Genomic DNA, 25,929 nt, shown 5'->3' with positions numbered 1-25,929 from the left:
TAGCATTTAATATAGCTAGAACTATTTATATTAAAAGATCATTAGTTGCTTGTTTTACTTAACTAAAACTTTATGAACTTATACTACCTCTAATCAAAACATGACGCATTTAAAGTTAAAAAGAATGATTAGTTTACAAAACTGGTTCATTTTTCGACTTATCAGAAGGTTAAAAATCAATACAGAGCGCTTTAAAAAGCTTAAAATAAAATGTCAATTGGCTTCAAACATTCATGGTTGATAAATGTAATTTATGAAACTATATTTTTTTAATAAAGTACTCTTAGACTTTTCATAAGTGTTTTGTTTAAATTTCTGACAATGTGGAAATATATATGAATTACTAAGTTATTTTAAGAGAGAGCTTAATTCACAAAAGTTTTTGTACTTAATTTTTCTTTTAAATTAAAAAAACGCAGTTAGTAGCACTGACTTTTTGTAAATGCATAAGCAATTTTTAACAAAATCAATAGATTTTCTCAGCTTTTTTTGCTCACACAAAATAAATGAATCTTGTCTTGTCAAGTAAAAACTACATAACATAAGATTAACCACTCAAGTTTTTTGTCAATTTTTTTTCAATTGTTTTTAAAACAAAACGAAAGTATAAAAGTGTAAATTATATAAAAAATTTCGCTAAGGAGAAACAAAATTTGAAAAATAATAACTTACACCATAAAAATAAAAATCATGATTACTAGACGGGTAAACTTAAAGTTTGTCAAAAACTTGAAATTAAAACTAAAAAGCACAAAAAGTAGCCAATAAAAGATGATTTGTTTTGTGCCTTGAGTTGCTACCTGAGCACAGTTTTTAACACAACTTAGAAAAAATTGTTTTAATTTGTAAAAAGGCTAACAAACAAGCAGAAAGTACTAGAAAATTGTTTTAAATCAAGTAAAAACGTTAAGTTTTTAATTCTAAGTAAATACGCGACTGAAGTATAGTAAAAGTGTAGAAAAGTCATGTATATACATAAACTGTAGAATATGTTGAAAATTTTCATATTAAGTAGTAAATATTTTTGTTCAAATTCAAAAGTCAAGGAAAAAATTGGCCTTTTAATGAAATCAAAAAAGGAGAAATTTGGAATGCGATGTGCAAGTTTTTAAAATTCATTATGACGTCACAATCACAGGTTAGTGATCATGTTCACTCCGCCCGCCCTCAGGTCGATCTTCGCCTTGGTGGCCGACTCGGACGTCTCGGGGAGGGTGTAGGAGCTCGGAAGCTGGGAACTTCCCCCCTGTGAGAAGTGCTGCGAGTGCCTCTGGTGCGCCTGGTGGTGGTTTCCCTCAAAGTGGTGGTGCGAGCTGGACTTGGGCGGCTTCACGGCGGCCCACGACGTCACTGTGTCCGTGCCGCTCAGCCTGCCGCCCCTCGATGTCTCGATCATTGACTCGGAGTCGGCGGGCGACAGCAGCGCTTCGTTGTGGCGGTTTATCTTCTCCACTTCTAGGTCGTTCTCCGACGACTCGTCGTCTTCGGTGGTGCGCGACGAGTTGGCCGATGACGTCGTAATGACGTTCTCCTTGCGCCGCTGCTGATTGGAAGACGACGTCGCCGCGTGTCGACCGAACTGAAGCTGCTGGCAAGAGTCGGTGTCGTAGCCCTGGTCGGTCGAAAGCGGGTCCGAGCTGCGACCTGATCCCTGCTGCTGGTGGTGGACGTGGTTTCCATGGTGATGCTGGCCGTACTTGTTTCCGTGGCGCACCCCGCCGCCCAGATGGTGCCCGTGGAAGGATGGGCCGGCGGCCAGCAGAACGTCGCGGGACGCGTGCTGCGACATGAGGTTGTCATGGCCGAAGCTGGTCGTCATGACGCGAGAGGGGTGGTGCCTGTGGGGGTCGCCCCGCATCAGCAGCTGGTCTTCTTCCAGTATGGGGTGGCGCGAGTCCTCGGGCAGAGTGCGGTGTTGGGAGTAGTGGAAGCGGGACGAGGGGTGCCTGGTTATGACGTCACAGTCGATGTTCTGGCGTTCCGGCCGGTAATTGGCACTCTGGTATTGCAGCGACTGTAAACAACGAGGTTGAGTTTAAAACTCCTGTGTAAAAAGAAACAAGAAAAAAATTTAAAAAACGTTAAAAGAATTGAGCAACACTTTATTTGTTTAATTTTATTGCTTTTATGAAATATATTTGTTTAAAACAAAATTATCATACAAAACTAATGTACGCAAAAACACACAAAATTAGAACCTAAAGCACCTGTCGTCTGACTTGCTGGTGAAAGTCCAGACCGACCGAGTCGTCCACGGGCTGATGCTGAACGGGCGAAGTCTCGTCATTGGACCTGAAGGGTCCGAGGGTCTCGTACAAGTGCCCCGGCTTCGACGACGTCATGGTGGAACAGGTCGAGTGCGGCGGGCTGGCACTTTGCATATGCAACGGCCCGCACCTGCACCTCTGCTGCCTCGGCTGGGGCGCGAACCTGTCCTGCTGGTGCAGGTGGTCGTACGGGTGGACGCTGGTCACGGTGCTGGTCGGGGAGGCGATCTTCGGCTGGTACGAGCACATGGGGACCGTGGAAGTGGGGTTGCGCGGCTGCTCGTAGTAGTGAGGGGAACCACCCTGCATGTCGTTCGCGCGGCAGTGGCTGCAGCTCGGCGAGGGCAGGGTGACTTGGACCTGCTTCCCGCCGCTGCTGGTGGCGATGGTGGTGCGGTGCCCGATCGGTCCGCTCTGCACGTAGTTGTTCCAGCTGTTCGCGTTGTTGGTCGAGTACCTCTGCTGCTGGTGAAACTTGCCCTCGAGGCCGCGCTGGCAGTTGCCGTGGCAGCAGGGGGCCGCGGTGGAGCCGTGGATGCCGTGGCAACTGGCGATGAGGTCGCAGTGCTGGAGGGACGAGCAGCTAGAAGGGGCAAGCTGCATGAGCGGCCGCGTGATCTCGTCGCCGTAGTGCGTCCTCGGAGCCACGTGGGTGGAAGTAGACGACAAGGGCTGTCGGTAATCTAAAAAAAATATTTGGTCAGTTTTCAAGTAAATCTAATAATTTTTTTAAGTTAGAAAAAAACAATCGAAACAGACAAAAAGAGACTAATATCAAAGTTTTTCCAACAATACTCACCGGTAGGCGATTCGCTGCTAGCGTTTACCGGATACCCGTTCGACGTGTTTGATTGCATTGTCGTTCTCACGGCGTGGAGCGGGTAGCCGCTGTTCGGGTTGATCTGACTGTCGGTAGCTCCGAACGGTCTCCGCCTTCCGTCCGGTCCCACAGGGTGGTGGTGGTGCCTGCGGTTAAAGTCCTGGTCTTTTTTGATGTTGTGCAGCCATTTGCAGCATTTGCTTCTGACCTGAAGAAAAAATAAAGTTAAATTTTGTTACAATAAGCAACTGAGTTTAACTTTCTTTTTTTTTTTTTTATCAAATTCAATATGAAGCTGTGTGAACAATTAAAAAAATTTAGAATTTCAAACAAACTTTTTCATCGAGTATGCAGAAGCAGACCAGGCAGGCGAGCGAGTAGATGATGGTGAATATGCAGAAGAGCCAGGCGGTCACAATCTGGCTGCTGTTGGTCGACATCCAAGGTATCAATGAGCTCCACTTCGCTGCCATCAATGCGTATATGAAGCAGGTTTGCTGGGTCATTTTTCTAAAGACAAAGTTTTTTCGTTTATCATGACAGAATATATCAGGTAATTTTCACATTTGTTAGTTTTTTATATGTCTACCTTAAACACACATTTTGTAAAAAAAAAACATTTTATCAAAAGACCTATTAATTGCAACAACAAACTTAATGTTCTAACCTGATTGATTTACGCTTGTGCGTGAGAGCAGTCCTCGCAGAAGACATGGGAGACTTCAAGTTTTTCAAAACGACCACAACGCAACAAACAGAAATGACCACGGCCACCAGCAACGGTACAACAACTCCGTAAATTGAGCTTGTACCAGGGTCGACCCAACACCTGTAGCGTTAATGTTAGTTAATGTAAATGAGTATAATGCAATTATTGTATCACGTTTACCGTAAGAGAAGTTTAAAAGTATTTGTCACGTTTAATTTTTATGCATTAAATTATAATACTTTAAGAATAGGAAACAAAACACTTACATCTTCTTTCCATCATAAACGCTCTTGTCGATGGCTGCTGTTATGACCACGCACAAAACGGGGGCACCGTAGCCGACAAAGTAGTACGTTTTGTACCGCTTGTTCTCGCCCTGGTCCGACATGAGGTGGTAGCAGGACAGAGTGGACCAGCAGGCCGAAGACAAAATGCCAATGTGGAGCAGGACACTGACCATGGAGCACCACTGGTTGTTTGAAGTCTGGTTGACGAAAAACGCGAACAAAATGCCGGTGACGAGCGAACAGACGACGATGTTTTTGTGGATCGTGTTGGAATCCAGTTTGTGGCTGTTAGTTTTCAAAGAGTTAATTAACCTAAGTGTTTTTGGTCGAAAAAATTGGATTAAAGGTTTTAATACTAGCAAGTTATCACACTTTTTATTTTTTTTTTGCAAAAATACTATTGTATAAACCTGTAAAATAGTAGGGTGACGAGAACAACCATTTGGATCAGTATTGAAAACACCAAACCCACTCTGATAATCGACAAACCCTCAAACTGAACTTCTTCTACTTCAACCTCATCTGTTTCTGTTTGGCCGTCCGAGGTCGGGGGAAATCCCGGAGTTGGGTCTACGGTGCTCATTTTCTGTTGCCACGACAGCGGGAACTCCCCGTCGTTGGACGTGAGAACAGCGAAGGCGGTGGCGTGGTCGCAAGTACACGTCACGCTGCCGTCTTGATGCTTCTCCGTGGCGCACCCTTTTGGTGACCATATTCCGTTTAGGGTTCTGTTAAAAAAATGAATTATTGAATTTATTAAATAAACACAATTTTAATCACAGTAAGATTTTTTTTCTGGTTTTTTTTTTTAAATAACCAAGACAAACCTTGTGTTTTCAACTGAAGTGACGTTCCAGAAAGCGCAAGATTGCTCAAGGTTCACCTTGCTGAACAGTTCTCCGCCGAATTTAATCGTAACCTTCTCGTTTGACTTTGATTTATCATCCGTAGATGAAGAGATGCTGGAGACGCTGATCAGCTCCGAATCGACTGGGAACTTTGACTGGGACCCCATGGAACGCTCGTCTGCCATGTACTTGCCCAATCGCTTGTGAAAGGCCACCATCAGCAAGCCCGTCAGCTGACCCCTGTGGTCCGAAGACTGGAAATTAACGTGGGTGTGAACGTTGGGACGGAACTCCGCCTCGTTTAATTCGAGCTGCTTTTGAGTTTTCATCTCGAGCTTGACATGGGTGGACAGGAAGGTGGACCTGTAGGGCAGGGTGTTCACTCCCGGGCTGATGTCGGAGAAGAGGAGGCGGCCGATGCGATCCATGACTTCGATTATTCGGCTGGCTTGCTCTCTCTAGAACATAAGGAAAATTATTTTAAAAAGTTTATTATTTTTTCAAATAAAAATGTTAATCTTAAACTTTAAGTTCAAATAAGTTTCAAAGCTCTAATAAGAGTTACATAAATTAAAATAAAAACAATCGACAACAGCAAACACTTGAAAACTTAACAGTGACACATGTGCCACTTCGAGGCCACTGAAATGGCCGCCTGCCAATATGTCACCGTGGCATGAGTAACATGCGCGATCATTATCAATCACGACAGCATAAAGAAAGTAGCTGCGCACAAATGTGTGATTGAAACATTTACAACGAAACCTCACCTTTGCGCGCACATTCAACTGATCCCACTTGTCTTCCAAGTTCTCGTCTAGGAGCACGTCTGCGATCTTGACGAAGTTGTCAGCTATCGCGTTCGCAGTCAGAAGCTTCTTGTCTTCGGTGGCATCGAGAATTTCTGTACAAAAAAATAACAGTTTTTTAAACTTAATTCTAAAGTAATATAAATTTGTTTAAGTTTTTACAGTATTTATTGTATGCTTTAGACTGAGATGCAAATTTATTCTGTGCTTCGTCTTATCTCCCGGCAGCATCTCGCAAACCCACTCGAGCGTGCAAAATATCGATCTTCTCAACTTTTTCCGACTCGCGTGCGCATCAAGAAGCACATGAAACAGTGTTTCCGTGATAATTTTGTTACATTTTTATTGATTTTTGTCATGAATACCGCGCGTACGCGAAGGTCAGCTAAAAAGCCAGTGGTCAGCTGAAAAGCTTTCTTCAGCATTAATGCTGTCTGCTCTCTTGGGAACGTTGTTACTTCACTGATAGTTTATACTTTTAATTTATATTTTTCGATTTAAATCGCACTATTTTTGGTCAAATGTCAAACTGTTGTTGCATATCGCAGAATTATTTTATTGCTCTAGAGTCAAATGTCAAAGCACCGGCATTTAGAATTTTATCTATTATAATACGTTTTTTTTTAACAAATAAATTTGAGACATTTTCAGCGACATTTACTTTGAACAAAACACAATTAAGTGTTGCACAATCTTGAGCAACAGCATTTTTTCTTTTTAATTTCTTGTAAAACGAAAAACGATTAGCTAAACATAAAAAAAGAAACAATGTAGGTTTACTTAACAGTAAAAAGCCAGAAACTTACCATTTAACAAGTCGATTGTAGCTACTACGTCCCAAGGTCTCAAGATCAGTTTCTTAGTTTGCAGTTGCCTTTCTAAATCTCTACTTTTATCAACTACTGATTCTTGAGTCACCTAAAAACAAAACTTGAATTGCATATGCTAAATATAAAACCCAAAGAAAAACGCAAAGCAGTAACAAATAAGATAAAAACGCTGTTCATAAAACAAACAAAATCCCTGAGAAATTCACTTTGCCATAAAAGCTAAAGATGCATTCGCGGGCCGAAATTAATGCAATTACGCGAGACATGATCACATTGCACGCCTCTCCGTGTTCAAAAACTTCTACATAGAAAAGTTTGAATTGAGAAAATTGAGCGCAGCTTGATTCAATTAGACGTTGTGACATGTTATACGCGCTTTGTTGCATACATGCTACACAGTGATATTTCTCAAAGCAACTTTATTTGTCTCAGTTATCATTGTGAAATTTCACTTACTTCGCTTGAAAGTCGTACGAGCCAGTCGCTGGTGCAATGCTCGAAGTTGGCACCTTCTGGTGAGAACGCGGCTGTTTCAGTGTCAACTGCCACGCATTTCCATGTGGCGTGACCTGTTACTCCGTTGTCAGACCCTGTAAATTACATTGAATTCAATTAATTAATGTTAATCAAATCCATTTACATACAGCTTACAGAAAGAGAGAGTTATGGAACAAACTATTAATGTTTTTTAGTATGCAAAACCGTTACTCTGTGCAAAACGAGTATAAAGCTGCTTTTAAAAGGTCAGAAACATTTTTACATCAAGCCATCACTTATGCAGCTAAAATTTTGGCACGGCCACTCGCAAAATGAAACAAAGCCACAGCATTTAAATACTAGATTATGGCGCGTGCCACCAGTCTTTAATTGATGCGTTGAGTGCTAAATGTTTCATCGAAGAGCTATTATTTTTCAGCCACCCTCGGTGGAAGTAGTGCAAATGACGGATTTGCGACATGTGCACAGCACGAATCACTCACCACTTTTGCTTGATTTTGACGCCGCCCGTATTAATTATTCAATGCCGGTTATCGGCTCGCTAGTTTGCTCCTTTTGTTTTTGTTTCTAACAACAATCGTTTTTTAAAGCGGTTTGGGTTCGAAAGCGTTTGATTAGCTTTGTGCTACAAAACGTTATGATTTTGGTAATTAGTACAAAGTACTGATTTATACAAAAATGATGTTTTATTACATTAGAGCTATATTTTTGGTAAACATTACTTTTTTTATTTCAATTACAGTTCAAGTGCATAAAAGCTGTACTGTTGTTTTTTTTTTTAATAAATTTACAATTCTTCAATTTTTTACCTGGACAAGCAACCGTCGCAGACTGGCCGGTCTCAACTCTCTCCCATTCAAATCCTTGTGAGCTCACAGGTTTGCAATACAAAGGATGTTCAATATCTATAAGTAAATAAATTATATTAAGTTGTTAAGCCAATTTCAAAAATAAAAAAATGTAATGTAAGTTATTAAGTAAAGAGTGTTTTTATGTTTTATATATATAACTATTTTTAACAATTTTCAATTTTTTTTTATTTCAAGCCTAGCCAAAACGCGGCAATTAACTTTAATAACTTACTGTAATAAAATAGACAGGTATTAAATTCAAATTAAGACAGCGTTTTAAGCACATCCTGCAATATTAGTTTAAAGTCCTTTTTTATCACAAAAAAACAAAGAACAAAGTATATTTTAAAAATGTTTAAACTCGTATGTTTTTTTGTTCAGGGGGGATTAAGCTTAAACTATAAACAAAAACTTTATTTAACATTTTATAAAAATCTATACATTTCCGTAGCATCAATCTCATGGGACTAAGTTCACCTAAAGTTTTCGCTTAACATGTATAAAAAGTCAAACTTTTCGCACAACGTTTTTTTATTTCATGTCAAAAAGCACACAAAAGCGCTTTTAAACTTGAAAAATTACCGCTCGTTTCTCAAGTACCGCCAATACGCATTTTGGCGAAAAGTCGACAAAACTGCCAAGTTTTCAAGGATTTTTCCGAAAACTGGGGTGGCTGGCCCGTGTGCGGGTCGGCAACACAGCTGAGAGAGCGAGCATTAGGAAAACATAAAAAAGAACGGCGCGACAAGAATACACTCGAGTGCGATGGCTAATCAGCGGCTAATTGTGACGTCATAATACCCTGCTTTGTTTGCCGTGAATTAGGGAGGAAGGGTCGCGGGCACTTGAGGAACAAACGGTTTGTAGAATGATGGAGAGCGAATTGGTCGACCTGCCGTGTTTGCTCTGGCGATTGTTGTGAAACAACACATTTGAGAAGGCTTTTACTCGAATTTGAACTTTTAAAGCAAACTTTGTTTAAATTAGCGCTTGTGCTCAAAAATATAAGGTTATTCCATGGATTACGCATTATGTTTTTACTTTGAAAGTTTTTAGTATAACTAACCAAGTTTAGTGGATGTTTTTATTGGGTTTCGGGTCGGATCGGGTTTCGCTTGAGTGCTGGTTGTTATGGTTGGTGTGTCGTCTTCGTTGTGGTTGTAGTTGACTTGGTAGAGGGTGGCGTAGCCGTTGCTTTCAAACACGTACAACTGGTGGTTGTAGTAGCTGTACTTGATGGACGTTGTCGTGTTTAAAACACCAGGAACGTCGATGTTCACCTGTTTGTAGCATGTGATAGTAAATAATTTATTTACTTAACACCTTGAGACAAACATTTTATTGAAAATAAATAAAACACTAAACACAAAAAAATATCTAAAAATGTGTATGTATATCTAAAACTCACCCTTTTTCCTTGCGAAGTGGTGGTGTTGTACATGTAGTCGATTTTCAGGGAAGTCCCATTCACCACATACATGACCCCGCAGGCCATGAACGCGTTCAGAGCTGCCATCTTGTCGTAAGGAGTGTTGTGCGACTCCTCGATGCTCAGGTCGTTCCTGTCAATCCTGAAAAAAACGGGAAAGTTTAGAAACGGGAAAAGCCAAAGTCTCAAGCACTTTTAAGTGTCGCCCAAAAAGTCTGCAGCACTCAGTTGTGAACAGCTGTCTGTTTGAATGAAGTTTTTCAAATTTAAACTCGTTTCACTTTCCAGACGAAAACAAACTCAAGGAGCCGTGCTAAATTAAAACCTCAAAATCCTTGCAGTTTTGTTCGATTCGCGCGCAAACACACACAAATAATCAATAGAAAGGATCGCTGATAGATAAGCGCTGCGATAATTCGATTGGACAAGCCCGGTATAGAATCATTTTCAGCGGATGTGCCAAGCAAACGTCAGTGGCATGTTCTGTGACGTGGTGCGGTAGCCAAATCAATTTAGAGCGTTTTTCTGATAAGACATTACAAGAGTGATTGCAATTAAAACTCGATTAAACTCGATTATTGATCATAGTGTGTACAAGGCTGCCAATTTTTTTTTTCTAGAAAGTCTTGAAACTATTCAAACCGTTTCAGCTTGTGCGAAACTTTATCGCAAGCGTCCTGAAACTGAATCCTCGATGTTTATTGACGTAATTGCTTCAGCGGCATGGTGCTCTCTTCAGAAAAATATTTTCGCTTTTGGAAAACATACAAGCGACTTCAGAGTTTGGTGCCAAACATTAAGCGTATAAAATTCAGTATCCTACATATTTTATAATCAAACAAACAAATCAAAATATCACATTATCTTTGATCGGAGCTCCTAACAACCATGAATTTAATTTTTTAGTATGCCCCTGTTTTACTTTTCTCTACAAACGCTCTTTGTTTATTTTGATGTTGTTGTTTAAAATATCCACTTTTGCAGTAGAAAACAATTCATACAGAGTTTAACGGGTTTGTATCGAAAACTTTTACTATTACTCAATAAAAGTTTTGCTGCTAAGAAAACTGAAGTTAAACTTTGTCTTGGGTTTTAATGTTAAAAACAACAAATAATAGTGTTTGTTTAACACCCGAACAGAGACATATGTACTTGTAACGTCTCGAAACAGATAAAAGCTTTTAAACAGTGTATTTTTTGTTTGTTTTTACGGTTTGTTTTTCTTCGCAGATTATTTTTTTACAAAGTATTTTTTTGAAATTGCTTTTTTGTAAAAAGCAAAAGACAAGGTAGGAAAATAACAGAAAAAGTATACATTGCGTAATAATTGAAGTCGTGTTTTCGCACAAACAAGTTAGTTTACGGTAGCAGTGTATCTCATAAAATTAAGTCGCATTTTCATACCAAACATCTTTATCAGCAAAGCACTTCAACTTTTTCACGTTGCTCGATAAGATAAAAGCCGAAAATGTTTTGTCAACACGAGATTACGACTGCTATCAAAACTGTTTAACATTTTAAAAAGGCTGGGGCAGCTCTCAACTGAAAACGCTTGTACACACAACTAAATACACAAAAGCTGCTGCTCAATTAATTTAATTCAAGTTTGGTGTCGAGCGAGCTGCTTTGCGAACGCTCTGTGCATTCGACAAAAGACAAAAGCGATGAATTTTCGAATTTAATTTGCAGTTGCTTGTGGGAAAGCGACTCTTCTACCTGTCAAAGTTGCAACAAACAAAGCCTTGAAGTGGAAAGTTTATAAGTTTTATTAGCCGAAATGTGTGCGTTAAAAGTTTTTCAGGCAAAACAATCCTCTTGCATTAGTCATATATAGCAGTGAAATGTCAAGCGAAAAAACTAAATAAAAGAAATTGGAAATTTGTTACCTACGCTTCTTACTACATAAAGCGTGAACTTTTCTTTGATTTTGACAATTTTTTTGTTTGAAAAGCCGCGGCTAAATACTTTCAGTCTTAACTATATTTTCAAAATTTTCAAGCTTTTTTTGTAGTTTTTCACACACTAATTATAAACTTTTTATCAAATATCAAATTTTAGTTTTTTAAACATTTATATTGTACGACAAACTCATTAACAATTATTTACTTTCTCTATATAACTAAAAAAAAAAGCCTTTTAATTCAGTCAAACATTTTCTGCAATATTTTTTTTCAGTTCACGGTATTAACTCACTTGCTCAAAACAATATTCCCGTTGTTTTCCTCGGTGGCGTAAATGACCCACAGACCGGTCTCGTCCACGTTGAAGTCGATGTCGGTGCTGACCATGGGGTAGTAGGGGCTCGTGTTCCCGTAGTTCGCCTTGAAAAGATCCCTAGACACTCCGTTGTTAGGGTCGCCCCCTAACCTGAACCTGGAGATTGTTCTCGTGCGTTTCTGTTGAATTAAAAATTTAGTCATTTAACGCTTATATGCAATAAAAATATTCATATGTTAAAAAAATTATAATAATAAACTTATTACCAAAAATTGTGTGCCAGTTTATACAGATGCTATCATAATAACACTAACTACTGTGAAATCGTTTATAAATTTCATATTGTCAACTTTGTAGATAAACAATTTTACCCAAATAATTAGCTTTTAAAAACTTGTCGCGTCGGCGAATTATGCGAAAATTAGCCCTGTTAAAATTAGAAAAAATCTTCAAGTACATGCTGCAAATTAAAGCTTGATTATCTGGCACATTAAGCACTAGATGTTTTCATAAAGATACAAACTGTGCACGGCCGCTCTGTGAGCTAATAATTACTTTTTGCACATAGTTTGCGTGCGCGATAAATTAGCCAGGTAAAGACGAGTTAGCTCAAAAAGTGCTTAAAGTTGCAGTGATTAATAAACGCAGTGTCATAATCCACATGAAGGATGCCCAACCCTGATTTCACGCGAAATACGTGACCCGCTGTGATGAGATCCCCCTCAGAAAGTCATCCGTAAACTTTTATTTCAATTTTATAATGCAACAAGCCGAATGCTCTGCGCATTTTGGTCAACGAGAAGTTGTTTTAGTTAAATTTTAAATTAGTACTGTGATGTACCGAATTGTAACTCAAACAAATCAATTTTTTGAAGCAGGTATTTTGCACACTAGTTGAAATCACACATTTTAAAAAACCAACAAACGAACCTTGTTGTAGTAGAGATCATTCCCGATGACGACCATTCCGGTTCCGTCGGGGCCGGGACTTGTGGGGATGTTTTGAAATGTCGTCACTTCGCCCGTCGTCAAATCGTGAATGTTGTCGTAAACCCACAAGTTCTCCAGGCCGTTGTTGTATTGCAGAAAGTAAATGTAGCTGTGAAATTTTTAATATTGAAACTTACTTTTCGACGAACTATTGATTAAATTAAAAGCTGGTAAATTTTATCTAAATTTAACCAAAAGCTTTATAAGCGTGCAGTTATTAATGTCAATTAATGATGCCAGTCTATAAGAGGTTATTTGGCCAAAGTTACTAAAAGAGTCGCATTTTTTCAAATTTAATGCAATATTCTTGCCGCTTAAGGGTATTGAAATTATTATTTCATAAAGCCTTACATCAATTAGTCGCTTATAGTGAATTCATAACTGGCGAATAATCAATTTTCAGAACAGCATAGAACAAGCATACGGAAATGACTACTTTCTTCACAGGTAGGCAATTTTTAGATTAAATATTAATGAATTATTTAAAATGCTTAACTAAATACGCTACTTGTCAATCATTCTAGCTTATTTTAAGTTCCGAAATTCAATAAGACAATGCTAAAGAGTCATATGTTGTTTCAACCGCCAACAACTTTAAATAAAGATGTCATTCACGTTTCAAAGTTCAATATACCCTTGATCTTCAGTAGCTTATACTTTGAAAAAGTTTAACTTGAAAAATACATATATATGTTTTAAGACTGTCGCGACAGTTTTGAAAGCATAAAACAAAGCATTACACGCTAGCATGTGTCAAAACTTCTACTTTCACAGTTTCACTTGTTTCAACTTTAAACTAGCAAAGCGCTAGAAACTCCCCTTATTTTAATAAAAGTATTAACGTCAGGTTACAAGAGTTTTCAATGTTCATCCAGACACCGAAACACAAGTTTCTTCCAGTTTGACACACCACCACACTGCGAGCAAGGTGCTAAGTGGATAATCTCTGCGCGAAAGAGAGACAACAAAAAAATCTAATTAAAACTCGTCCAGGCGCTATTGCAAAAGACGTGACCTGCCATTAACTTATTCGGGATTAGCAGTGCAAAACACATGCGGTGGGGATGCAAGTTGTTTGGGTGCAAAGCAGCCGGGAAGCCGTTTCATAACACAACAACACGTTGCGCTTCAGCAAAACAAAAACGAAAAGATAAAATCTCACTGCAACGAAATGCGGTTTCAGGGTCTTTAAGGACTTGCTAGTTTTTCGAATTTAATGCTATTTTAATGAAATAGGCGAGCAAAATCGGTTGTTTCGCTTAACTTTTAAAGTGTATTGGCAGCAGTTAACAGAGATGTAAGCAAAATAATCAACAACAAACATAAAGAAAAAAGTTTTTTTGTTTTTTCAAAAATATTTTTTTTGCTTGATTCAAGTTAAACAAAACTAGTGATTATTTGAAAATTTATTTAACTTTAGTCTTTATTTTTAATTAGTTTATTTTTTGCTTACTTGGTGTCTTTCATTTCGTTATTATCGACTTCGGGGTCTTTCATCCACATGCCTGGGTTGTGTATTCTGTTATTGTCTCGGTCAACAACAAGAAAAGTGTCTAGTTTATCAATGGAACGGATTCCTTCGTTACATGGCTCTGTTGAAACATAAAAGTTTAAATAAAAATATTTTTAAACAGATAAAACTTATCAGTAGCAATTTCAGAAAAATAATTTTTTGGTCTAAAAAAAAGTCAATATGTAGTTATAAGTTTTTAATACAGATAATATACATGCATGCTATTTTTTCAAAAAACAGTTTGTTACAAATTTTAACTTAACTTGGTCGCATTTTACAAACACTAAACATAAACATTTGTTTTACAATCTATGTAAACCCAGCTAGTAAATCTGCTCAAAACTTTACAAAAGTACAAACTAATCTCCTTTGAAAGCAGGTGCGCTTAGAGTAAAATTAATTTCCAAAAAAATCGTTTAAAAATGGTAGCTCGTTCGTGTTTTTCAAAACAAAAACTAATTCAAAACACAAATTTAAGCTTTTCAAGATTTAGCCGTTAAACGAGGGCTGTATTAAACGCTGCCGTTAAGCACCACTCCACGGACCTCGATGTCCTTCTTATTCTGCCTTCTTATTACTCATAATGTACTTGAGCATTATTTTGTGTATGCGTTGTTGAGCCTGTGATCTTTCTTCTCATTGTGCGCTCACAAAGCCAACAAAATCACACTGTGTTTTGCCTCCAGTAATAATAAAGCAAAAACTTTAATTTTTTTAATCAAAACCAGCAGTAACCGAAACAGCAACTGGTCTAATTGTAAATAGTTTGTTTTTGTATTTTAAGAATGAGAGGAAATTTTATGATACACGTATAAAAACACAGACTTGTAAATACGTTGCCGTTTTCCCCTGAAGCGACTAACATGAAGTTTCAAGTAGTAAAAAACAGTTTAGAAACAATTATGCTTTCAAAAGTTTTAAAACTAAAAGCTTCTTCAAAAGGCAGTTAAAGCGACAGTAAAAATTAATAACAATGCATGATGAAACTTTAAAGGAATTGAGCAAAATTTCAAATTGTATAATGTGCTTCGAGAGTCATAAAGCTTAAAAGCAGGAAAAGCTCGAGTGTGTGTTTTTACAACTTTGCGACTGAAAACTTTCTCATGCTTTGAAAACAGAAAACAAAATAAAACTAAAACCAAAAAAGAGGCGTCTACACTTATTACCAGCAAATATTAGACTAAACTTATTTAATTGCCAATTTGCGCGTTACAAGCTTTTAATCGCCGGCCGGTGTTGATTGCGACGTCGCTGTAAACTTTTAAGTGGACAAACAGCAAGATTTCGATCAAAATCAAAATAAATTGGCTGTATTAGCGCAGGTTGCGCCGCTTCTGACAACTTGAAAGGGAAAGCGAAGGTCATCTCGGCCCACGTGAGACGTGCCACGCCAGATGTAGGACAGGTGAGTCGAGTTCACGTCCGGACAGATCGGCTCGCGACTGGCGAAGCACGCGGGCGCAGGTAAGCTCGTCCGGGACGCATATGGCGCGCACGGAGGTCACTTCAACAAACAAACGCGACAAAACTGCACCATATTGTGTCAGCGCCAATAACAGACAGCCTGCCGCGCATATTAACGAGGAAAGAAGCATGTTTGCAACCGTACAGCAGCGGTATCAGCTTTAAAATCTCTTGTTTTACGCGTTTCAGTGACACCAAGTAGAATGCTTTGACACGGAAAGGTACTACAGTGATGACGGACGATTTTGATTGACGCGATTGAATTGGAAACAAATCAATAAGTTAAGTTGTGCATGCGTTGTTGCCGTTCAACCGGTGTCAACAGCGATACATCGTTTTTTGTCGGCTACCTGAGAGATCTGTTACGTTCGTAAATACAGCTGCCTTTTTATTTCTGTGCTAATAACTACACGTTGATGGTGGTTTTGAAGTTTTGGTAACAAAGTATTATTTTTTTACAAATAGGTGAATTGACGCTGGCTTTATTTGTGGTAACAAATCAAAATAAAAACGTATAAAAACAACAGCATTTCAAAAACTTTAATGGTATAAACCTATCTCAACTATTAGGAAAACTGAAGGTCAGTCAAGTCTTTGCAAACACAAAAAATATAAATAAAAACCTCTTAATTTTGTACGTATTTAATTGAAAGAAGCTAAAACTTACTAAGTCTATATTAACAGAATAATAAAAAATTTGTTAAACTGATTAGATCGCTATCTTTCGCGCATAAGCATTGAAACAACGGTGACAATTATCCGCTTAGCTTTATCATGCCAGCAGATAGCATCGTGGCAGGCAACAGGGCAAACACGTGTAAGTGTTTGTGACAATGCTACACAAACTATTTTCTTCAGGTGCGCAAACGGCATTTGTAAAAACAAAACAACGATGAAAAAGTGCACCCGGCAACAATGTCATTTAGACGGACCGACACACAGCACCGCGGCCCATCGTTCTTTGATGTCGCAATGTCGAAATTCAACGTCAGCGCTTCAATGCTTCGAATTATGACGTCACAATGGAAAGATTAAACTTTTCGTTTCGAGCTCGTTGCTTTAAGCAAACGATCGGGTTAAGTCGCGCAGACAATTTAACTTTGTGTATGGGTCTCTACAGTGAGTCTCTTCTTTGCTTTGAATTAGGCTTTCAGTAATCCGAGATTTAGTTGGACAATAGACTGCGAAAAAGAATCTATAATTAGCAACGAACGTTCTTTATACCAAATTACCGTTAAAACAAAATCTTTAATTAAAATGTTCAAACAGGTTTTAGGTAATGCTGCTTTTATTAGTGCATTGTTTTGACTATTGTTGTTGTATAAACTTTAAGCACAGTAATTCAACTTATAACTAGAAGCTGTGCTACAGTTATACACGTCATTTATGAGTAAGCCACTCATGATCTTAAGTAGACAACCTAAAAACTTTAACTGTGCTAGAAAAGCCTAAAAAATAATGAAAAGGTATTTTAACCACATAAAAAGTAGACATCAAAGAAAGTAGTAAAAAACAGATACGTCTTATACGAGAGTCGCGATTTGAAAAAAACATTTACAAATAGATATTTACTTTAAAAGTATACTGAAATATAATTTATCTTTTGAAAAAGACACTGCCACTCAAAAAGGCAATTGTAACATGAGAAAGGAAACAAATTTATGTTATTATGACGTAACAAAGAAGGAAATGACCTGGACAGCTGTGAAGTAGACCAGTGAAAATAATTTGTGAATTTGGCGAATCTCATAACTCAATTAGCATTATTCAATTGAACATATTTCTGAGAGGAAAAAGTATCTTTTTAATGTGCACTGAATTAACCTAAGGTTAAACAAGCTTGACATTTTATACATTAAAGAGATAAAACTTTATTATAAACAAATAATGATAAAGTTGTATGACTTTGATGCTTTAAAAACGTAAGGAGTATAAAACTATTTTTGCAGTAAAAAAGTTCAGTTTACTTATATAACTTAAAGAAACAACTCAATTTTGTTATAAATGTTATAAAACTTATACCTTTAAACGGTATTTTATTACTCTTAAAATATTTTTTTTTGTATATCTATAAGCTTAATTAAATACTATTTTTTTTAGAAATGAACTTTTTTTGTATTTTTTTTCTAATGAAAAATTTTTAAAAATACTTTACTAGAATCATTAAAAACAAGTTACTTTTAACCCCAAAAATTACAACCAAATTACAACTAAACAGAAAATTTACAAAAGGTGAGTCTCAGAGCTTGTACAAAAATAACTTTTAAGAAGCACAAAACTATGCGCATGTTTTTATACTCGTTCAGTGTTATTGTAGCAAAAGCACACAATCCCACAGCCCGCTCAGCCTTGAAAGGAAAAGTCTGCGTTTGAAAGCGCACTCAAAACGAATTTTTGTATAAAAAGAAAAACTTGACTAAACTTCTACCAAAGTCTCCATATCAAAGCGTCGCATAAGTTGCCGCCGGTCGCAGCCATTATGACGTGGTAATCAGCGAAATTTGCCGTCGACTTCAACCTGCTCTACGGTGGCAAATGGGCGTCTGATGCACCTTTGCGCGGTGTCGTGTTTCTAATTTGACCAATTCTCGCTCACACACTCAGATAGAGGTGAAAAATATAATAAACTTGGCACATGCGCCATAACAAGCCGTAATCTCGCGTAACCCAACACCTAAATGGACTTCTACCGCGCATGTGACGTCATAATCACCAGAATGTAAGCAGTCGTCAGAAGTTGGCTGTTTTATCAAATTGCCGCTCAAGGGTTAAAGCTTTATAATTGGCTATCACACGCAAGCTTTAGCTCTTTGTTGTAGCATTGTGAAAAATAAATATCAAAAAGTTTAAAACAACTCACCCAGGGGCTTGCACTCGTACACGAGGTTGAGGAACTTTCCTTCCGTGTTGAAGCAAGCGTTTCCGTCTTCGAACAGGGAGCCCGACACCTCGAACTTGCAGTAAGCGTTGCCGTCGCACCTGCAGCAAGTTGTACAAATAAATACGAGCCATGTGTGGCCGTGTTATCAAAACACCAAGTTACAACTCTCGCGTAAACACAGATAACATCTAAACACGGATAACCTCGGCGCTTAAACGGCAATTTGTGTGTTCAATAAAGTTAATAAGTCGTTAAACAGAGGTGCTAGTAAATTTTGAGAAAAATTCAGCAGAAAAGCTACTGCTCAAAAAAAAGTAGGATGCCGAATAAGTAAAATCGCTCGCAGCCAAGCCGCGCGCTGATGGCATGCGAAAATTTAATAACATTAATGTCTCGCCTCTGCTCTTATCTGCAGATCAGTCGTCGCTAGTTTGATAGCGAGATTATTAAGAAATATTTTTCAGCAGTAACAGCGCGATTTTGATATACTACGCGAAAAGGCTAAAAAACGCAAAAAGCGACTGCTGAAAACGGAGATTATTAAACAAGAGAGCGAGGTTCTAAGAGGCATGTTCTCATGCAAATCCGCTCTGAATCGTCACGAACTCCGCTGCCTGTTGTTTGCAGTCGAAACACGATAAACCTGTTTGGGACACGCACTCTCGATCACAACACATATACACATATTTATTTATATTTAGGTTCCTCGCAAATACCCTCTATCTTTATCCCCCCGCTGCTTTCGATCTATCACAACACCGATTTGCGCCGTGGACAAACAAACACAACAGCGGGTAAATGAGACGGAGTACTAGCGCGAGTATCGAAAACAAAGAGTATAAAACTGTAATCTACTAAAGCGCCGTTCTAGAAAACTTTTCTTTAAAATCCGTGTGCTGTGAAACACAAAAACTACATACTGCTGTGTACACAATCTCCCCTTTGCTATGTGACTTTGAGCGTTGAAGTTTGGATAATACAAGCAATCTGCGCAGATCGGCTTAATTGAGAGTGGTTTGCTGGTTTTACTTTAGCGGCATGTAAACGACTTGTGTTTTTTCTGAAAAAACTGCCATCGAAAGTTTGAGCGAAACAAGAGATATAAATTTTGGGCGTTTGTGCAAGAGTAATTTCTCAACTAACGCAATTGAATGGGCAGTTTACTTTGCATTTACGCACTTTTTTTTGACATGTCAAACTAAGCGCTTTCATGTTTCTACTGCCGAGGTATTTTTACTTAAATTAAAAAGGATCTTTTCCGCTAAAAACGATAAAAGTAGTTATAAAGTTCATTGTGTCTAAAAATACATTTTTTCAAGTATTTAAAATAACTTCACAAACTCACATTGCTTTCACTTTATGAAGGACCTTGTCAGACGGCAGCGAACAGCTCATGTCTCTCAGTCCACTAATTCCTTGGTTGTGTGACAATTTGTTACAACTGAGTTGGGATCCTCCGTATTCTGCCCTTGAAATTGACAAGCGGTGGTTGGGTCTGTACGTCTGGCAGTCTATCAGAACTTCGGACTGGTCACAGTAGTACTTTTGCTGGCTGTAGGCTGATGCTGTTTGGGCTGTTTATAGTTATAAAACAATTATTATTTTTAAATTTTAATTTTGTTTGTATTAAACCTTAAAAATTAACGACAAATACCAATTAAAGTTACGCAACACTCTTTTTTTCGACTTAACGTTGCATATACTTGTTTTAAAGTTCAACAGAACGTTTCATGCCCAAAACAATGTTGTAACGTTAAAACTTGTTGTAAGCTACACTCTCAATGGCGAAGGAGAGGGATTTTGATGACCTTTTAAATCAATGTGAAAACAAGTTGAGAACGCTGACCCAAACAACTACTTTGTTGGAACAAAAATCTAAAAGCTGGTGCTTGCCAGTTTTGTTGAGTGCGGTGAATTATTAAGTGGGTATCAGCAGCTTGCATGAATTATTCATTTATTAAAAACATTTACGGGCTGTAAATTACTCTGCTTCGTAAATAGCCTATAATACTAATTCAAAAACTGTGAATTTAATTGTGAGATCTTAAAAAATATTTATATGGTTTGTGAAATTTTACAAAAATATATATGATGTCAACTTTAACTTTTAATGAAGAAATTACATTTAAATTGAAGTTCCAAAGTAGATTACAAGCATTTGTTAAACCCCAGCAGGAGATGCAAAGATAAGAAACACAAAATAATCTGAATAATTGCGTAAATAATCAACTCCTTCAAGTTTCATTGCTCAATCCATCATACACTGTTGGCATGTTAAAATGTTTGCCTTAAGAGTAATAAATTGAAAGCCTCTATTATTTTCTCTGCACTCATATGGTCTAAACATTAGGTGCTACGCTAATATAATTAAGCATGGTAGTTGTATGAAAAAATATGAAAATAAAGAAATGCGCGCTTTAATCATTTTTTGAAAAACATTCTATTTATCTGCAAGGCAAAACCGCAAGCTTTTGCTATTAATTAAAAGTCAGCACAGATTGATAGTCTTTCGCAAAGGCATTATGTAGCTCATAAAAAGTTCAGCTATTTACTTTGCTGTTTCCCTGAATAATTTTCGCTGTTAATTTATCTTAATTTGAGAATTTGCTGTTTTTCGTCCTTTAAAAAATATTTAAATTAATTGAATTATATCATGTAGCGAAAAAAGCACAAAAACATTTTTATGTCTCATTGATTAAAAAAGTTCGTTTTGTGTTACTGCTAAGCAAAACAAACACGGCTTAATAAATTTGTAATGTCGTAGCAGTATTTACAAGGTTATTTTGTTTGAAAAAGATGCGTCATGTACCTTTATTTTTATTTTTAGTAGCTTATAAGATAAATAATGTAGTAATGTATATCATTATATTTAAGTATTCAGTTATCATTTATTTACACACAATCACAAATAGTGCAAAAACAAAAACACAATTGTTCTAATGTGTCAAAGTATCAGCAAAATGGGAAACGATAAAAATGAACGGTTAATTGAAGCAACTGGCCCACACACTGCAGATGAAATTGACCGTGCTACGAGCTACTACTGCTGACTTCCAACTAAATCATAATTGCAGCGCTCATAATCGCCTTAATCGGATTACCAATCTCGCAACTGTGAAGTTAACAAATCCCCGTTTATCTCTTGATGCCACCTCCAACTTTGAAATATCGCCTTTTCACGCAGTTGGCAATAGAAGTCAGATTACCAGATCGTCGGCTAGCACGAGCAATCATTAAGCAGTTCAAACTAAATTTTATTTTGCGTATGAAACATTTTTAAGTGCTTTCCAATTGTTTTTATTAAGTTTTATCAGCTAATATGTGCGGAATTGGCCTCTTGACAATCAGTCTGGCACATTAGGTAATGCTAACCAAAAGAGAAAATCATCAAATTCCATAAAAGGTGTTTCTCACTCTCAGTTGTTGGTCATTTACAAGGAAAGAGTCGCACTCGAACCACTACAAGTTTCGAGCACTCTTGCACAGTGAAAACACCGAACACCGAGCTTGTCATCATTCGTGTAAACTTCGACGGTTGTGACGTAATAATGGCTACGGGCGATAGCCTTTGCGTTGCCTTGCAACTTGCTCTTTCGGTGCGCGACGGACCGTGACGATTGAAACGATTACAAATCGAGTCGACAAAATTTTCACTGCCGCATAATTCGAGGCGCAACGCAAAGTCACGATGAAAAGAATTTCAAAACTTTTGAATATTTTTTGCCAGGGAAAGTTTTGTCGCGTCTTGTCATCTTTTCACGTCCAATTAGACGTCGGGGCAAAGCTACAAGTCGTTAGAAACATGTTGCTAGAATTTCAATGTTCCCTTTTGTACTTGAAGCGCAGCATCTTTGATGAGCGGGCGAGCAAAGTAAACAAAACGGCTCGTACAAACACAATGGATAAATCACTTTTATGTGCAAGTTACTAACCGCACTGTGCTAAACAAACAGTGGGTCAGATGAAAGCTTGTGACGTGTTTACAACTTTTTAATTACTTCTGCAAAACATATGCCACCTTTTACGGTGTAACAACCAGTCATGAAAAGTCGTGCGGCTGAAAGAGAGATCAAATCATTTTTGTCTAACGATATAACAGTGACTGTGAAATTTTGTGCGAAGATAAGAAAGAACATTATAACCAATTTGGTTTGCTTTATTGAACTCGCAAAAATTGATTAAATCTGTTTTGCTTTCGTCGTACATACACCAGCTATTGATTCGTATAGCTTTATGCGATTTCTGATAACGAGTTTTAAGAAACTAATAGATGTTTTAAAGCGTGAACTAATGTTAATGTTCGTTTCCAACATCCACAAATGCATTAAAAAAAATTTTTTTACAAAAATATTAAAAGTTCTCCAATTCTAAACTTACTCGAATTCCATTGAATATAATTTTTATTTGATATCAAACTGTTTAACATCAGACAGGCAGTGAACTTCTGTCAGAGTGGAAATACCCCAGCAGCAACGCTGCCGTACATTAAATTTTAATGCCGCTTTACTTCTTAGTCTCGCAGATAAGCTCCAACTAGACAAAAAGTCGCTTTTGCGCCGCAGCGTTTTGTTAACATTGTCTAAAAAAAATTAATTCCGTCGCTCTCACAGCATATGGTTTGAAAAGGTACACAGCTACATGCTTATGAAATGTTTCGCGTAAGCACCTTACATGCTCAAGCTTCTTGCTGCAGTGTGCTTGAAAGTAAAATGCTGAGTTTGAGGGCGCAAGTTGTGCAGGCGTGTAATTAAAAGTTACTAAAACAACAATCTCGCACTAGCGTGTAAATTATGCCATTGAAAGTTTTTACGGTGCAAACAGGGTTGCTTGAAATGATGAGTTTAAACTAAATGGTGTAGCGAAACAAGCAAATCATAAATAAATAATTAGCAAGAGCTGCTACTTATATCAGGTAGATCTTTGAACATTTTTATTGATTTTGAACTAAAAGGCGAAGCTCGTACACCGAGCTTTAGCGCTTGTTCATTCCTAAAGAAAAGTTCTGACTTGTCTTAACGCTTGTATGGTGGAAAGTCTGGCACGTGACTTCGCGCTTGAGCGGTCAGACAAAATTTGTGCTGCTTGTTCAAAAGCCTCTGAGTTTTTCTCACAAAACAAACAGCAACAGCAATTCCCCTGAAAACTGTCGTTGGTGCACCTAACACAGCAGTAGCAGAAGATAAAAGCGCACCAATTGATCACACCACAATAGCTGCGAGCGGGCGATACTGCCAGATTAGATTTTATCGCTGAAAATGGTGCTATGTGCGCCGGTTAGAAAGCGAAGCGTGAGCTGCTCGGTATTTTGATTGCAACAACGTTTAAGCGACGCGAAAGAGCTTGTTGAAACAAACGCTCGCCTTTCGACACCACGTCGTCTGTCGCTGGAAAACATCATCCAATTAGTGTAACGTCTTAAAACAGACCGAGTTGCAAGCGGCTCGAACAGCTGACGGGATAAAACAATTTGTAAGCGGTTAATTGACCTTTTGCACGGACATGGGACCAAAACGGTAAAGGTTAGAGCTTGTTAGTGGAAAGCTCGCTGCGTATTCGTTAGCTGGAGATTGTTTCGTGTCACCTCATCCGTGACATTTGAACACAAAGTACACAGAAGCAAGAGACAAAACACAACAGAGTGTTGTCTTTGGCCAAATTCTTTTGTTACTCACTTCTTGTTTAATTGAAAGTTTTCAAGCCGTCTCTCGTCTCGTTAGCGTTTTGAAACATAAAAAAACGAACATTAACTTGAAATATAAATAACTAATTTTAAGATACAGTTAATTTTTTTTTTTATTATTCATCGGAAATTTTAGTCATTAAACAAGCCGTCGATAAATTCAGAGAGGCTAACGCTATAATCCTGAAAAGCTGTTATCTGCCGATTTAATCCGCCGGCATTTCTATGGATTAGGTTAACCGCTTATTCCTTTTTAAACAACACATGTGTGCAATAAAAGTCATGTTAAAAATTTCAGGTATTTAAACTTTTCATTTTTGTGTTACACTTACATTTTAACTGCAAATGTAAACAGCCAGTTTAATTGATTAAAATCTGTTTTAAAACGCTTGCAAAAGGCGTAATCCAATTATGCAGAACAGACTATTAACAGCTAGCTAACTGAAATGCAATACTTTTACTGCCATTAAAGCAATTAGCCACAATATCTTCAAAAGAGCAACACACAATATGTGGATTGACAGCTACCCCTGCAAATCCGCACTGAACTTTTAACGACACTGTTTTTAGCATTAAGCATTAATTCACATGTCAATTAGCGCATTAACCTAAGTACAACAGTTTAGGTGAAAATATTAGCAAGATCGCACTCTCATAAACATACAGTTTACCGCTATCAGTGAGCTTTGAACGAAAAGCAAACTTTTTTGTTTGAAACTCACAAAAGAACTTTCAAATAAACTTTAAACACTTTCGGCGGAAAGGGTAAACATACAAACGCTTTTTAATTTTATTCGACTGGCTTGTTTATGAAAATTTGACAGCGTAAACAAACTAGCAGCGCAACCCTCTCAGCTGCAGAAGTAAATGCTAAACTGTTTTCACAGGTTGGAAAGCCAGTGACTAACAGTTGTTTTGAGAAATAAACTGTGGCAAAAAAAAAGTGTAGCTCATAATGTAACAGTTTTTGTTTGCAGTTTTCTTTGTTTGAAACAAAAAAATAAATAATTTTAAAGAGCTATAATTCTCTATTGGCAATTTCATAAATAAAATAACTTCATACTACTTACAGTATTAAAAACATCAAGCAACAAAATTTTTATTTGACAAATTAGTTTCAGTCCTTACAAGTTGAGAGCTTTTTTAATTATATTAATGTAATAGTTACTTAAGTTTTGACAGAAAGCAGATGAAAGTTCAAATTAAAAATATGAGCATTAAATATTTACAAAATAACTTTTGCCAGCACTTGCTGCCTAAAGTATGTTTTATTGACTTTTTGTAAATTTTACAATGAGTTTTTTGGCATAAACTTTACTTTACTTTAAAGCTAGCATGTCTACAACTTAGCTTCTTTTTTGATAACATAATCAAAAAATATTTATCATAACTTTAATTACTATTAAAGTTTATTAAGCAACTTTTAAAAATGAAATTTTGCATAAGTTTGTAAAAACAGATTATTTCAAAGTACCATATATATAAACTTCATTGTTATTGTTATGAAACCACTTAACTTAAAGTATTTCTAAACAATTTAAATAAAATATGCTTATTTTATTCAGATAATAACAGAAACTTACAGTTTACAAGTAGTAGAAGTAATATTATGACGTTGCTTGGTAACCAACTGCTGGATTTTGACCATTTGTGTGTTAACATTTTGTAATTCATAGTTTCCACATTAATAAAGCACAAACTTTTCAATTTGTCTCTTGCTCTTTGCTTTTCAAAACTGATATAACTGTTCTGTGTTTTCCTCATTAAACTTCATACAAAGAAAGTTATTTTTTGTTAGTTGTTTGAACAGTTAGAATACTTTAAAACATTATTTAA

General features: G+C 37.2%; 1 protein-coding gene across 2 annotated transcripts; it reads right to left on the bottom strand.

Moving 5' to 3' along the window:
• Positions 1-677: 677 nt before the first annotated feature.
• On the bottom strand, positions 678-25,929 carry LOC145831258 (adhesion G protein-coupled receptor L3-like). 2 transcript variants are annotated; one of them, XM_082938432.1, is made up of 20 exons: positions 25,677-25,929; positions 19,759-19,987; positions 18,393-18,511; positions 14,009-14,147; positions 12,496-12,664; positions 11,542-11,744; positions 9,328-9,490; positions 8,986-9,199; positions 7,878-7,973; positions 7,027-7,160; positions 6,547-6,658; positions 5,702-5,835; positions 4,911-5,389; positions 4,494-4,811; positions 4,063-4,368; positions 3,755-3,916; positions 3,423-3,597; positions 3,067-3,295; positions 2,208-2,950; positions 678-2,014 (listed from the first exon to the last, which is right to left on the bottom strand). In XM_082938432.1, the coding sequence occupies exons 1-20, from the start codon at positions 25,855-25,857 to the stop codon at positions 1,133-1,135; spliced, it is 5,187 nt and encodes a 1,728-aa protein (XP_082794558.1). In that variant the 5' UTR covers positions 25,858-25,929; the 3' UTR covers positions 678-1,132. The 2 variants fall into 2 exon arrangements, with proteins under 2 accessions (XP_082794558.1, XP_082794559.1); XM_082938433.1 differs by having other exon boundaries at positions 1,900-2,014; positions 2,199-2,950.

Source organism: Thalia democratica, chromosome 3, assembly GCF_965202585.1.
Source record: "Thalia democratica chromosome 3, ktThaDemo2.hap1.1, whole genome shotgun sequence".
Taxonomy (NCBI): domain Eukaryota; kingdom Metazoa; phylum Chordata; class Thaliacea; order Salpida; family Salpidae; genus Thalia; species Thalia democratica.
The sequence above is the reverse complement of the archived record's forward strand: the minus strand, read 5'-3'. Positions and strand labels throughout refer to the sequence as shown.

What these genes read in the sequence shown, in the direction of transcription:
- LOC145831258 (XM_082938432.1), bottom strand. Translation starts at nt 25,857, where the DNA reads ATGAGGAAAACACAGAACAGTTATATCAGTTTTGAAAAGCAAAGAGCA. An exon ending in AGTTGAATGTGCGCGCAAAG is followed by an intron (nt 5,390 to 5,701) that starts GTGAGGTTTCGT and finishes CTTATGTTCTAG; the next exon opens with AGAGAGCAAGCCAGCCGAAT. An exon ending in ACTTCAGTTGAAAACACAAG is followed by an intron (nt 4,812 to 4,910) that starts GTTTGTCTTGGT and finishes TTTTTTTAACAG; the next exon opens with AACCCTAAACGGAATATGGT.